This window comes from Gymnogyps californianus, chromosome 2 (assembly GCF_018139145.2).
Source record: "Gymnogyps californianus isolate 813 chromosome 2, ASM1813914v2, whole genome shotgun sequence".
NCBI lineage: Eukaryota > Metazoa > Chordata > Aves > Accipitriformes > Cathartidae > Gymnogyps > Gymnogyps californianus.
In genome coordinates this window covers 4399736-4414673 of record NC_059472.1, presented here as the reverse complement: position 1 = coordinate 4414673, position 14938 = coordinate 4399736, and the positions used below count along the sequence as shown (strand labels likewise).

The 14938-nt window shown below is 35.8% G+C and overlaps 1 protein-coding gene across 6 annotated transcripts in view; it reads right to left on the bottom strand.

Annotated features, from left to right (window-relative positions):
• Positions 1–14938, bottom strand: part of PTK2 (protein tyrosine kinase 2) — a 167148-nt gene that overhangs the window by 54048 nt on the left and 98162 nt on the right. For 2 of the 6 annotated variants that reach the window (XM_050891983.1, XM_050891979.1), the window contains exons 14-18: positions 9550–9633; positions 8328–8345; positions 4341–4397; positions 2867–2887; positions 1712–1809 (exon numbers count right to left, since the gene is read on the bottom strand). In XM_050891983.1, the coding sequence (XP_050747940.1) occupies positions 1712–1809; positions 2867–2887; positions 4341–4397; positions 8328–8345; positions 9550–9633 (278 nt within the window). The remainder of the gene's footprint in view (positions 1–1711; positions 1810–2866; positions 2888–4340; positions 4398–8327; positions 8346–9549; positions 9634–14938) is intronic. The other 4 variants (XM_050891984.1, XM_050891981.1, XM_050891982.1 and 1 more) reach the window with 3 other exon arrangements.

Below are 14938 nucleotides of genomic sequence, written 5' to 3'. Positions count from 1 at the left end.
GAACAAGAGGCCAGAAATCTCCCCTATATTTTTGCATGCGAGCTGAATATACATATCTAAGGACGGAAACGCTATCATGTTATTGTAACTAATCTTTTATCTATTATAAGATTTCTTCCAAAAGCGTAAGTTACACTCTGTGACTAGTACATTAAAATTTAATGCTAATACCTTTCTGTTTTCCCTTCACATATGCAAGTGTCTTAAATGTAGTAAAATTTTATTAATAGAAGTAATCAGCAGGTTGCCATTTAAAAAAATCATACTAGACACAGGATGACTGAATAAAATCTGTTTTCCAATTCAAGAAAAGGAACGGAGACAGACAGCATTTTCCAAACAATAGTCCCTAAGAAAAGGGGTCTTTAATTGGTTTTACAGAGCACTAGATTTACTCACTGTGCCCCAAGTTCAGTGAAACATTACTCCTCAAGTACTCCTGTTAACTTGGACAGGATTAAATGAAAAATAAGAACCTCCCTTAACGCAGAACATATCAGATCTGCTTTTCTAAATGAAGGTATCAGAACAGACTTCAAACTTGTCTGAAATAGATAACATTTTTCCTTATTTATTTACTTAAATATTGTATTAAAGATTTATTTATTTAACCCACCGAGCCCAGGCCGCTAACCAGCTGTTTCTGGGAAATACTGTTTCTGAAGTTAAAACTAGATTGTTGTCCACATGAATTATTATATCATCTACTGAAAATCCAGACAATTTCTTCAAATAAATCTTCAAATTTTACAGTTGCAGAATTAGTTTATTATAAGCTTGAAATTGGTTGAAATGAAATAATTTTCCAGCCTTCTCTTGCTTTTTTCCACAAACTTTATTTTTCATCCATTTAAACTGCAATCCTAATCTTTGTGGCTGCAGTCTAGAAAAACACTAAGTGCCGCCTAAACCACACAAGTCCCGCCAACCTCACTGGTTTCACTGAGGTGACTCTTGTGCATTGGGGTTTTGCTGGATCAGTGTCAAAGTATTTCGTATCTCTTCTTTCAGGAAAAAGTAGTAACTTTATTAACATACAAGCTTCTTTGTGAGAGATATAATGAGATGTCACTGGAGAAACAGACACATTTGTTTAACGTTATTGTTCCTCTGTTGTAGGCTACTGCCCTTCCAGCATAACAGACTAAAATTTCTTCTCTGTATTTCAGCACAGAAGTTATATTAACTTATCCTGACACAGTTGGCAGCTTCTACACTGAATGCTGAACCTAAACCCAAGTCAGGCTGAACACCCATAAATATGGTTTTAAACTTTGGAAAAGGTTCTAAAGCACTGAACGCTCAATAGGGGAGTATGGCCAAAGGGACGTGTGCTTACCGTGCTTGGACACACTCAAAATGAAGGAGAGAGTGTATGGTTGGGGCTAAAAGCAATGACTTCTAGTTCAGACTCAGCCAGTGGCTTTGGTATGGTCCTGAATAATTTACTTGGCTCTTTTGATTCCTTTTCCGATCTATAAAAAATGGGGATATAGGAGCAGAGAATCTACTCTGGAGCTAGTATTCTACTTATCTGAAACATGGGAAATATTCTCTACATGCTGATTATTCTGAAAAATAAATCACAAAGTCAATTTTTATTTGTTCTGGAAGACTCAGACCATGGCATCTAAGGAATACATTTATTTTTTATTTTTTAACTAGAAAGGTTTTATTGTTTGTTTATTTTTATTTCAGAAGGGAGGCTTACCGGACTCATGTAAACTCCTTGGTGTACATCTCCAAACTGTCCTTCACCAATGCAGCGCCCCAGTTCAATTCTCTCCCTTTGAATTTCATAATCTCTGGCTATAAGAACATAATGCACTTAAAATATTAAATTTCTGATTAAGAGCAAAGAAATAATCCACAAGATACAAAACTCAAAGTAAGTCACTCAAATATCTCGCATATGAATAACTAAGATTAACATTTGCTGCACATCAACCTATACAAATGCTGTATACACACAGTGGAAACCTCTTAAACAAATGTTTGAACCAAAGCAATAAAAAAGGAATTGTGAAATCTAATTTGCTAAATTAACTACTATGCATTATTTATTTCAATGCAATAGACATAATTGAATCCTTCTTAATTATAGCTAGTAAAAGACAAAGAACAAATAACCTAGGGCAATACTGATGATATTAAATACAGCCTTAGCATGCGTCCCTTTAGATGTTTAAGAGAACTCCACTATGTGGTATTTTAGATCTTGGAACCATCAAATGAGCCCAGAGAATTTTTAAAGAGGTAACTGCAAGAAAAAAATACAGAAACAAGAGCATGGCAAATAAAGATAAAATGAAAGAGCAAAATTTTGAGTGCACTACACCTCTATCAGTGTGTAACTGAAGTAAAATTGATACGTTTTGTGGATTTATGCAATTTTGTTAACTTCGTGGTTTAACAGACTGAGAATATTACTGATAAAAATGACTCAGTAGTTCAGCCAAACATTTAATCAATTGCAATTGAATTACTTCATTTGCAATTTAATTTCTAGCAGACATGGAAAAATATTTCAGGAATAGCAGAAAAGCATGTACAGTATATGTTTTCACCTCTACTTGTATTATTCAGAGAAAAAAAATATAACCAACCAGCTTAGGACTTCATGACTGATGATTTTGATTTCATTAACACTACAGAAATAATGTCATCTAGAGCTGGATAACAAAGTGATAAATGCCTTTTCCATTTCTTTTTTTAAGTACTGCATTTTCCTCTTTAAAATCCCAAAGCTAACTGGTTTAACTATAAATAAATAATGTTTATTAAATGAAAGTGAATAGTAAACTTAAAAATTCCACATCATTCCAAATTGCAAGCATACAGGGATGGGTAAAGGGTCTCCTGTTACCTTCATCTATTCCATAGCTTTCTGCAGTGCAATTAAGAGAAAAATCAAATGCTTACTTAGATATAGCTTCTTAAAATCAAGACAAGGACAAACATTTTTTAACATTTTTTTAAAAAATGAAGAAATATACTGATGCAATTTTAAGTTTACGTTAGCAGAAGTCACAGGTCTGTTCTTGTGATCTTTACTGACTCAGTCCTTTGAGAGCTGAACACTTGAGTCCACTTCAATCCACCAAAGCACTTAATGAATTTCACTTCAACAGCCCATCTCATGGGCTTTGAATTGAAGGCATACTTAAGCGTTCAGCATCATCCAGGGCTGAGCCCACAAGTAATTACTTCCATGAATTTAAATGAAAAGATTAGGAAAAAAGAAAAAGAAAAAAAAAAAAAACCAAACCACACAAAGTTAATATGTTAACAAAAAATAAAAGATATAATTTATCACAGTACTTTTTGATCCTGCAATTAATTTAGTAGAATCATGTAGTGACTTACTGCAAGACATTCAAAACACATTGTTTATTTCTGGAAAACATATATTCTTGCTTTTCAAATATTTATGTTCAAATATATATGTTTTTCAAAACATATATTCTTGCTTTTCAAATATTTTCCACAGTAGTGGAAACTATATTGTATACACTGAAGTGATCACGAAACATTCCTGCCACATGGTAAACTCTAGAAATCCTTACATATGTCCATGGTTCTTCAGCAGAACATGGTACCCGTTTAGCACCATCCTCCCCTCTTACACTAACCAAACCCGACATCTTTGCAGGTCTGCTATCAACGGATTGTCTACTTCTAGAGAAATCCTTGGTTGCCAAAACGCAACTGTAATTTCGCAGACACAACTTTTAAAATCAGAATACTAGACTTTCACATTAGTTAGCCTTGACACTTTAATATTATATTATAATTCAAATATGCCATAAGACAAAATCCTTGTGGTGGCTAATGCATAATTTTTTACTTCAAAGATGAAGACTCAGAAGAACTTTGACTTTATTTTTGTTCCTGAAGTCTTTCATCTTTAACAAAATTGCATGTGGTACAGATGACTTTCCTCTATCATGGAATTCGAGAGCAGCAAGTCTGTCATAGAGCAAGGGTCAGATACAGTTAGACAGCAATACACAGAAGCTTTCCAAATTGTTTGCTCTTATCACAGAAATCTTATCCATTCTTTCTTTAAATGTCGTCTTCAGCATCACAATGAAAAAATCTACATTTTGAGACATAAAAGGAATTTCACTGTGAAGTCACTGACAGCAGCAAAACAGAATTTGGTTTTATTTGCTTCAAAACCTGAACCTGAAAAACACTGAATCTATGAGTTTTCAAAACATCATAAAGAATATTTTCTTTGCACACATATTACTTAGGGCTGAAACAGAAGATTCAGTCCTTGCTAAACCAAAGAAGCTTTTGGATAGAAAAGTTCCTAAGTTAACTACCATACTTACTTGATGGCATTGTATAAGTATCTTCTTCATCTATAATCTCTGCATAGTCATCTGTCTCTGTAAAGGGAGGAATTGAAGAGTTTCGGGAAAAGCAGATGAAAACAATTCTCCAGAATATCTCCAGTTTATCAAGGCTGATATGTCACAACCTCCAACTTCAACATTGCTGGGATGCATTTACAATAGCATGAATAAAACTTGTTCATGCATAATTTATGGTATGATAATGACCTCAGTGCCAAATATACTACGTCACATAGATGCATTCAACAAGGAATAAAAGATTCATTTGTATTCAAAAAAGTTCAAGTTCTGTAATTGAAACCCATCTAAACTGTTGACTTAAAATCTTTTTAACAGCAAATTCCACTGCCGTAAGGAGAAAACATTATTAACAGATTAAATTGCTTTACCTTCAATAAAGTGTGAATAATGGTTTGCTAGTTTTTTACATCAGACAGACAGACAGTAAAGATGTTCCAGGGCAGCATCTACCTACTGTCAGTGTGGCAAGGTGAGTTAATTTCCATAGAGTCTTCTAGAGCATAAAGATCTTTTAAGTCACGCTCTCGCCTTACACCCATTTTTCTTGCATTAGTCTCTATTTTCCTCGTTTAGTGGAAATTCTCCACCAGTTTTGCTGTCAAGAATCAACATCTCATGGACAGCGGTTGAAAACAACCAGTTCTCAAAATTGTCAGAAAAATGACAGTATATTTTTTCCTTTGTTTAAAACTTAGGACTTTCACATCATCTGTTCTCAAAATGGTTTAAATGGTGTCAAGTCATATCAGAAGGTCCTTCTTTTGCTCTAAGAAACTTCCAAGCGTGTGTAGGTTGTTTCCTAACGGTCAGATAAATTCCTCCAGGGGTTACAAAACCAGTGCACAAGAGTGAGATAATTTTTCACTTCAAGGCTGTTAAATTCTACTCACCAACTTTAAATGCAGAGAGAGGTCCTCAAAATAGAATAATTTCAAATCCAGTATGCAGTTTTCATGCTTGGTTTCAGGTGATGACATATTGGGCCACCTCTGAAAGGCATGATTTACTCCCCCTTTTTCCCTATCTGCCCTGGAGCATACGTATAACCCTACAACTCCCTGGCATCATTTCTAGAGGTATGGTTTCTGAACGGTGAATGGGACAAAGCCACAGTGAGACTGGGAAGAAGGATGGGATGATCCCTTTTGGCAGCAGCCCTCAGTTCAACCAACTTAAGCCAACTCTGAAACCGGAGCAAGGCTCATAAAGATTATACACATACATAAACAAAAGCTTAATCTTCATACAAACTGAATATTCAACAATCAGAAAACTACAGGTTGCCTATAACCTTTGAAGTTCAACACACTTTAGTGAGTAAATGTAGTTTTATGATCCTAACTTCGTACTACTTAAATAAAATTAAAGCTATTTTTCTTTCGAACTCCTGTAGGAATATACTATGTCTTGTAAAAACAGAATCAGGAAATTCTATGTCATTTAAATTTTTGCTAGGCAATTCTATTTAGGACACAGCAAAACAGAGTCACCTAATGAAAATTCAATTAATTATAAAGACAGTGCACAATTCTAAACAGGCAGCATACTCCAGAGGCACTAATCTCTTTCTCGGTATGTTTTTTTCTCCCTACATTATAAACTAATGTTTTTGTAGAAAATAAGCCCCAGTTTGATCTAAAAAATAAGCATCCGTTTGAAACAAATCATTAGTGTGACACCAATGTGATGGGGATAAATCACTCTGCTTCCTTGTAATATTGTGGTAAGATGTTTTTAACTTTTGTTAAGTGTGATATATATCAACTATTGTTACAAGCTAATATTTGAGGATACTAGAAAGATCTTAATCTATGTAAAAAAAAATTGACTGAATGGAAGATATTATAAACATATTTGAGAAGAATTTAAAAAGTTTGGAAACTAGAACTGGTGCCACACTGGTCTTTAAAAAACCAAAACATTTGTCACACTAGATTATGGAACAGTGCTTACAAAATGTGATAAATGGCTTGGCTTGCTCATCTCTCTATTTTAAATGAATGACGTTAATTCACAATAAAAGCATTATCAGAACACCGCAGAGCACTTTACATGGTTTTGATACATTGCCTAAAACTGTCCTGAAACTAAAACGGTCTTCAGCAGCCAATCCAAATAAATTAAATGTATGCAATTAACTAAACAAATATTTTTTGTTACACATTTAACACTCTGGAGAGGAATATATACTAAGAATTCAGAAAATAATTCCTATACATGTCTGGCATTGTTTCTGGGAATTAGAGGAAAATTCAGTCAAGGCGCTAACAGTGATGTGCTCAAAGTGTTCTGCAACAAAGATAACTGACCTCTCTCACATGCAGTCTTTACCCCACGATTAGAGTCATATAGTATGAGACTATTACCAAGTCTGCTAAGACTATGACTATGTCTGCTAAGAGATATTCCAGAACCCACGGGAGTCTAAAGCAAAACTCAGCTGGGCAAGGCTCTCCAAGCTGCTTTATGAAGAAGGATGTGCTATAGCAGTCTCAAGAGCTAAACACTCACAACAAAGCAGCGATTCCAGGAGATATTCTATCTTCGAGGCCCTTGGTAAGTCTAGAAAAACTAAGATTTAAAAATAGGGCTCATTACTGCTGCGCTCTCACACATTTTAAAACCAGCACTGAACCTTTTCACCTGTTGGTCAACCCCAGATTATTCTAGATGGAAAAACGAATAGGTCGCTTTTAGACAAAGATACAGTGTTGGTGGTACAAGTGAATGAGCCAATTTGAGCTTTAATAAATCTGAATGCATTCATTAAACAGTAGGAAAAAAATTCCTAGGATATTAAATCCATAATAGCTAATCCATGATCTTAACCACCTGTTTAAAATTTCCCTTTTCATGATTTTTTCCCATTTATCAGAGCCCATAATTTATAAAAGAAGATAAGCACCAATAAAAAGCTAAGTAGGGTTAGTATCTGAAATACAGTTTCTGAATTTATGACAGAAAAAATGTCCTTTGAGTTTTTAATGTTTAAGAAAAGAAAGAAAATTGGGGTAGTATTATCTTTGATTTATATCTGAAGGAGAGAAAGGAGATGAAAAGTTATACACCCCCTTTACATTTTACTGAAGGCCACAAGACGTTATCTCTATTTCTTCTTATCACCTTCCTTTGCATACTGCTTTTTATGCCCTTTTAGTATCTCCTACTCATAAGGATAAAGATATATACACTACCAGTAGTAGCAGTTTTGATTTTTTTCCAACATCAGATGGAATCCTTTAAAAAATAGGTAAAAATCTCTTTAAAAAAACAAAAACAAAACGCAACTTCTTTCCAGAGGATAGCAAGTCAATATTTTGTAGAAAAAAAGATGTATAAAGTCTGGAGAAGTTAAATATTTTGTAATAAGTTTCAAAGTTTTGAAGAAAAAATTAAAATCTGTCTTTAAAATCAGCAGTTTGAGTAGCTGAAACCTGATTAATATTTCATGTATTCAATCTACATTAATCTATCTTGTCCAGCTTCTTTTTATGCAAGGAGCAGTAGTGGACTACACAGCACTTTGATGCTACCATGCCTTTAAAGCATCACCTAGTAGACTCATTTCTCACGTGTTACATCCATTGATCTCATCCACTGACCAAAAAAAATTCTGATACAACCATTTCAATCAAACTGAATGGACACTCTTGCAAACCTATAAACCTTCTTTGCATCATGCCAGAACTCTCATTGCAAACGCATGCAATACCACATCCCTGTGTGTTTGAAATAGTTTTTCCATTTTCAATTCCAGTTTAGCAGAAAATGTTAGTTGCACAGCCTGCAAAGTACAATATTTATTGGCTAATGTCCAAAGCAGACTGCTTTTTAATACTGAAATCTGTATAAAATTTACTACTGAAATGTGCATTAAGTGGTATATGGATATAAGAGTTGCATATTGCACGTTAGTAACACACAGACTAGAAAACATATTACCGTCCCCACTAATTTCATCTGCAGATCCAGGTGGCATGCAAGGAGAGAGAAAAACAGAGGGGGAGAGAGAGGGGACAGAGAAGGGGGAGGGGAAAATATACTATTAAATTCATGAGTAATCCAAAAGTATTCAGACTGTAGTTATCTTATATACCTGACTCAAGAGAAACCAGAAAAGTAGCAGAATTTAAGACTTCTCACCTAAAGCCCAAGGGACAAAGATACGTTCTAAGAAGCTTGTATGATGAAACAGAGTTAATGACTTTCAAACACAAATTTACACAAAACTTAAATTTGGGAGTGGAACTAGATATTTTAATGCATTGTTAAGAAATGCCAATTTCTGGTTTTATTCAATACTTCACTACAAAAGAGATCTCCTACAGCCAGATGAGTCAGTTCAATTTGACTTTGCACATACACTTATGACTTTGGATAAGCAGAGTTGGTGTTGACCCTTTCAAAGCAAATGCATTCCTGTGCTATCATGAAGACATGAGTAACAAATGGAACCATCTAAGTATTAATTATACAGAGCATATTGCAGTTATACAAAGCTGAAATTTAAACGAGTGGCAAACGGATCAACTCTACTGGGAAGATGTTCAAACGAGCACCATATTCCGCACGTACTGTAGCGGCCCTATTGCACACCAATACCCACAGCACAAGCTGACGCACTTTAGACGTTATTTATAAATAAAAGGAAAATGCGCATTAATGTTGTAAAAGTAATGCACCTATTACTCCAATTCTTCTTACCCCTAACAAAGCCAAACTGGTCCAGACCAAACGCTGAACCAATATGCAGCCAAAAGCATCACTGTATTTGATATTTAATGCAAAGTGATGCTTATTGTTGCTATTCTATTTCATTCATAAGCATGCTGTATCAGGGGTCCAAGAATGAAGTAAAAATATATTAACCAAAAACCCCATTGGTATACAGGGGCTGCATAGCTATACAAATGAAATTATTAATATGTTTGTCATTGTAGAATATGACGCTTAAAACTAAGTCCCCCATAAAAATGGGGACCAGCAAGTTTGCGACACTGCATGAAAATCCAATTCAATAGGAGGAAAGGTGTAGCAGAAATGTCATGAAATTATTCTTGGAACTCTGTTTACCTGAGGCTAAAGTAGTTTAAAAACAGTAACTGAGTTAGTATATTCAGCTTTTGGGTTAATAAGGCAGCCTGTACAAAGAGCAGTGCAGTACCCTTAGGCGGCGACTCATGGGAACAGAAGACGAAAGGGAGAAAGCGTCTAGCTTTCTTTACTTTATGCTGACAGTGACTGACTCCTTTACAAAGAGGCAAGAAGAGGAAAGAGAAAAACAGAAACAAATTATTTGGAAATAAAAGAAAAGAGACTGGAGAGAACATCTACAATGAATGAACATAAAAGTAAAGGTTTACATTACAATTCTGTATACGCAAATGGATATATGAATGTTGTTGAAACTCTAAAGCATATTTGCTATTTTCCTTCCAATTCCTTTCTACAGCAAAATTATTCTTATTTCAATTTTTAAAAGTGAGACTAAAATCTATTAAGAAGTCAGCTTTTTCCAACTATATATACCATCCATTGACAATGCAAAGAACATTGTCTACCCTGGAAGTGTAACCCACTTTTGCAAGCTCCCCGTCTAAGTTCTACTAGACTGTGCTATAGCTACATTCTGATTTAAGTGGCAGTCACGAGACTTAAACATGGACGTATTGACTTTCTGGACCTTTAAAAGAACTTAACACAAAACAAGTATTTCACATAGCAGGGTTACATAGAACAATGAAGATCACAGTTTCTCTGACCCACTGAAATACAACACTGACATATTTTATGATCTGAAATCTGCCACTGGAGTTTTATCCCCAGTGCAGACCTGTCTTGCCAACTGATATTCTAGCTTGCCAAGGACCTCCGGGCAAATGCCCCATGGTACTGTCCTCACTGTCCCCTTTCCTAGTCACCCTACTGCATTTAATTAGCAAAGCGATTATCAGAAGGAGAGAGATTTTTGAGTAGGAGAAAATACAAAGAAGCCACAACTGATTTCACAAGGTGAGAAAGAAGGACACAAGACAACACTAAGAACCTGAGGATAGCTGCTCCTCTTATTTCTCTTGTTACCCGTTCGCTCCTCTCTGCTTTCGTCTTTTCCCTCTCTCCTCTATCTCAGGAAATGTGAGAGGTGGTTTAAAAAGCCAATCAACTAAAAACCCGCACCTCGTTGCTAGTAGTCCTCCACAGTCAAAACTCAAGAGTGAGGTCCAGCCACCTTGAGTTATACAGGCTGGAGGTACAGATGTTAAAAGAGAAGCCCAGTACCACAGAAGCAGCATACTGGCACAGCATACTAGTCAGTGGTGGGAGGAGTGGAGGAAGGGTGGAAGAGGAGCACTACCTTTTAATAAAAATAACTTCACATTTTTCATAGATTCTGGAAACTTAAGAATGATCAAAGCAGCTATACGTACACAAAAGCACCATCTTATATGCAGTTGTGCAGTTTTTAGTGGCCAGATTTTGAAGGATAATGTGCAGAATTTTTTTAAAGGTGTACTAAAGATGTTCAATCACTGTCCAATCTGGAGGCTGCATGTTGAATTTCATGCATGCAAATCTAATGGGTAACACACTACTATGTATAACCCATTCTTTGCTAAGATGGCAGTTTTAATCCAAAGTTAAAACAAGTGGGTGAGATTTATCATTGTATCCTAAACAACAAAAAAGTACCATTATAAAAACTGCTGGGGTGATTAAACAAACAGAAATCATTCATCAATTGTGAAAATGTACATGTCATTGAAAATGACAGAACATTAATCAGATTCAATGCTAAAAACTAAAACAGGTGCAAGGAGAGGGCAAAATTATTAAGTTACTCTATCAGTATTTCCACGTACACCACATTACTGCAATCCTAGGGACTTATCTTCCTAACATCACATAGCACAATTTTCAGCGCTGTCATTGTAACACAAACCTGAGGTAACATTCATAAAAAGCTTTAGACATAGTATGAAAGAAAAGAAAAAAATTCTACAGCTATTTTAAGAGACTACTGGAAAGGTATTGAAATGAGAATAAAGGAATCCAATATTCCGTACTGAAACAGAAGAACAGGTATAGAGTCAACGGAAGCAATGCAAGCTATCTAAAAGGGAAGAGATGTTTCAACTCTTGACCTGTCTGCTCAGGCTACAAAGCTAATTTAAGCTTGAAATGCTGAAATGCTGTTCACTCTTACATTGATACTTGGGTAGCAGAAGCTGACTGAAACCCGACTAACCTATTTCATAAGAAGGGCACATCGAAATGACAAAGGTGTTTTTAATTCATCGTGTACATGTCCTGATGCCCTGTGATACGCAGTCCAACTTGTCTTCTGCATTTCAAAATTTGCCTTTATGATTTATTGTCTAAAGTTTGTTCAACTATTCTGCCAGACTAAATGGAAGACAGCTTTGTCTTAAACTTACCACATCTTCAAGTCTAGCTACAAAAGAAAGTTTATTTAGGTAAAGAGTTGATTCTAAGTTAAAAAAAAAAAAAAAAAAAAAAAAAAAGACGTTCCATATAGGCGTACCTAAACGCCCATAAAGCTCAGAACTGCTGCTGAAGACTTCACTGGATTTCTTTTTTATTTAGTTCCTCTTCTCAACACTAAGTATTCACTAAAATTATTGTGTACAAAAAGAACAAATCACTTGCTATGCAACAGACTATGTTAGAAAGGAAGTGACCAGGCTAGAGGGCAGTTACTACTGGACCTCCTCGTTGGGACTGTATGAGTAGATAACCAACACTGGAAGGCTGAAACTGATAATGTCCCATTCTATTTTAGTCGTACATTCCTGAACCAGTTTGAGGAAAAACTCTGAAAAAAATCTGTAAAAGGAATAAATCTATTTGTTTTCAAGCTTTTGAAATAAAATGAGTACTATGCAGTTGTCACATCAAGTATATTTATACATAAACAACAAAACCCCAAACCTAATACTGCATGGAATGTTTCTTTAGTCATACAACAATGTCATTACTACCAAACCAAAAGTGTCTGCTCAAATCAAATGAATGGGTCACAAAGGAGGAGCACAGGAGGGTAAGAACTCTTTAACCAACAACACAGACTGATGAAATCAATGCAGTAACTTCCTAGGCGCTGATATGGAGGAAATCTCTTTAGACTGTCTCCACAGTTCATTCTGGTCATCTTGTGCATGAAAAGAAGCATTTTAGTCAGTCTAAAATACAAAAAGATAACACCACCAGTCCATTCAACTGTGATGGGAATCTGAAATATTGTAATTTTTTAGCATTAAGGGTATTTTTAACTATATTATCTTATTAATCTGCTTCTTAACTCATCAGCTATTCTGCTATTAACTCCTTTCGTGAACTTGGAGACTAATGACTTGCTCAAGGTTTGTAAAATTAATCTGCAATAAACCTTAGGCTTGAATGTCCCAGTCTTGTGACCATATGGCAGAGCTACAGCTGTACAGAGCCTTTATATTCCTCTAATTACTTAATAATTTGAATGTATAACTATGTAATTTATACTAAGACTGTTAGTCTTTCTTTTCAGAAGAAGCGAGCTGTAGAGTACGACATAACTGAGCTAGCAGACACAGACATAAGCACTCAAGATACAATTTTTCATCTTAAAAATTTACTTACGCTTTTCAGCATCGTCTTTTTGGAGTGACTTGATAAAATGTACATGAAAAAAACCCCAACTTTACAACCTCAAACAAAGAACACCTTTTTCCCCTACCAACTAATTCAAATGGAACTAGGAAATACAAGTCCTACACAAGAAACTCTTTCAGAGTTGAGCACAGGGCAGACCTTCATTTTGAGCACAGGAATCACGAAACAGAGCATGCACTGTGCTTTGCAAGCAGAAGTGATTCAACAAAATTGTATTTGTCTTTCCATCCTTGCTCACAGCTTTGCTTGTGATTAGCCTGCATCATTCACCCATACATTCAAGTCCTTTCATATGCCAACATCTCCTTCATTAAGAACATTTTTAAGTGTTGTAATACCGAAATCAGGTGATTCCCCCCCCCCCCCCCCCCCCCCCCCGCCTTTGTTGTGTTTTGAGATTTGGCTCCTGCTATATTTCAGTTTGTTCTAGGTAACCTACTGGAAGTCTCTCTCACAGATGAACTAGACCATATAATTTTTTTCTGCATGCTAAAATCTCACTTAAATCTTGCTTATCTCCTTCAAAAGAGAAATTTTTTCATTCAAATTGCAATTTCACCTTAATGGTATGACTAAATTGGCAACCACTTCAAACAGGATCTGCTCATAAGTAGCACCTTAGAGAAGAACTCTCATGCAACTTCACTGCCATGATCAGGAATATGTGATTTAAGTGTAATGATATTATAGTCTAAATCTGTGGTTCTAAGGCAGAACCTGGAAACTTGCTGTGAAGCTCCTCTTTCAGGATGCTAAAATCCTTCAGTTCCTATAAGGAAGCTCTCTCCAAGAGACCCGATTTCTCCTTTGCAGGGCATGTTACTGGATATATCTAAACCATGGGGTGCAGTTATAATTTCTTACAGAGTCACTATAAGCAAACAAATTTTCCTTTTTTCCTCTATAGAGGCAATGGCACACCAGCATTATTAGAAACGTATGCCATCTTATTACCAGGTACTTAAAGCTACACCCCTTTTGACTTTAAAATGGTGCTTGTGTTAGTAACAACAGCTGCGCCAGCTAGGGAGCAAGATGACAAACAAATTTCTCTTTTAAGGTACCTATTTCCCTATTAAAGGCATGTGTCCTGGGGTCTGTTACTTAGGTGGCTTGAACAGCCTGCCTTAACATCTGAAACAGCAATCATATTTTTAAACACCTTTCAATTTCCTTCACCAAATAAGCACCTACTAAAGCTACAAAACCAGGACCCGCTTTGAACCAAGACCAACCCTGTGGCAGGCCCTAAAAACCCCCTTCAGGCACAAGCCTTGTGCTGGCTCCTGCAGAATGGCTCATCTTCCTTACTGTCATCTTTCCAGCTACAGCTCCCTACCCACAAACACATTATTTTATTCAGCAGTACCTGAACACTGAAATGCCAAAAGTGACTGCTTAGAATCACAGAATCATTTAGGTTGGAAAGGACCCTTAAGATCGAGTCCAACCGTAAACCTAACGCTGCCAAGAACCTAACACTGCCAAGACTTGTTCAATATTCTGCTTGTTCAATACTTGCTGAAACAAGTGGGCCTGAAATGTCATATTCTGTAGCACTGCATGTAAAGTAACGTTTGAGCTACGATTAAAAAAATTTACGTTCACAGAATTCTCTAGTGCAAAGGAGGCACAGCGATTAGCCAAGGGATGCAAAAGCATATTTATTCTTCCTAGTCATATTTATATAAGTGAGGATGGGGCAGAAGAAACCAAAGAACTCTGTGTCATAAAGCATTTCTGTAAAAAGGGAGCAAGCAAACTACGGCTTTATTGATTTCATTTTATGAAGAACTTTTTACAATATATAATTGACTAGGTAAATTATTATTTTTGGAAATATGAGTATCAGGAAATATATGCATCACCTTACTAAGGCTAAT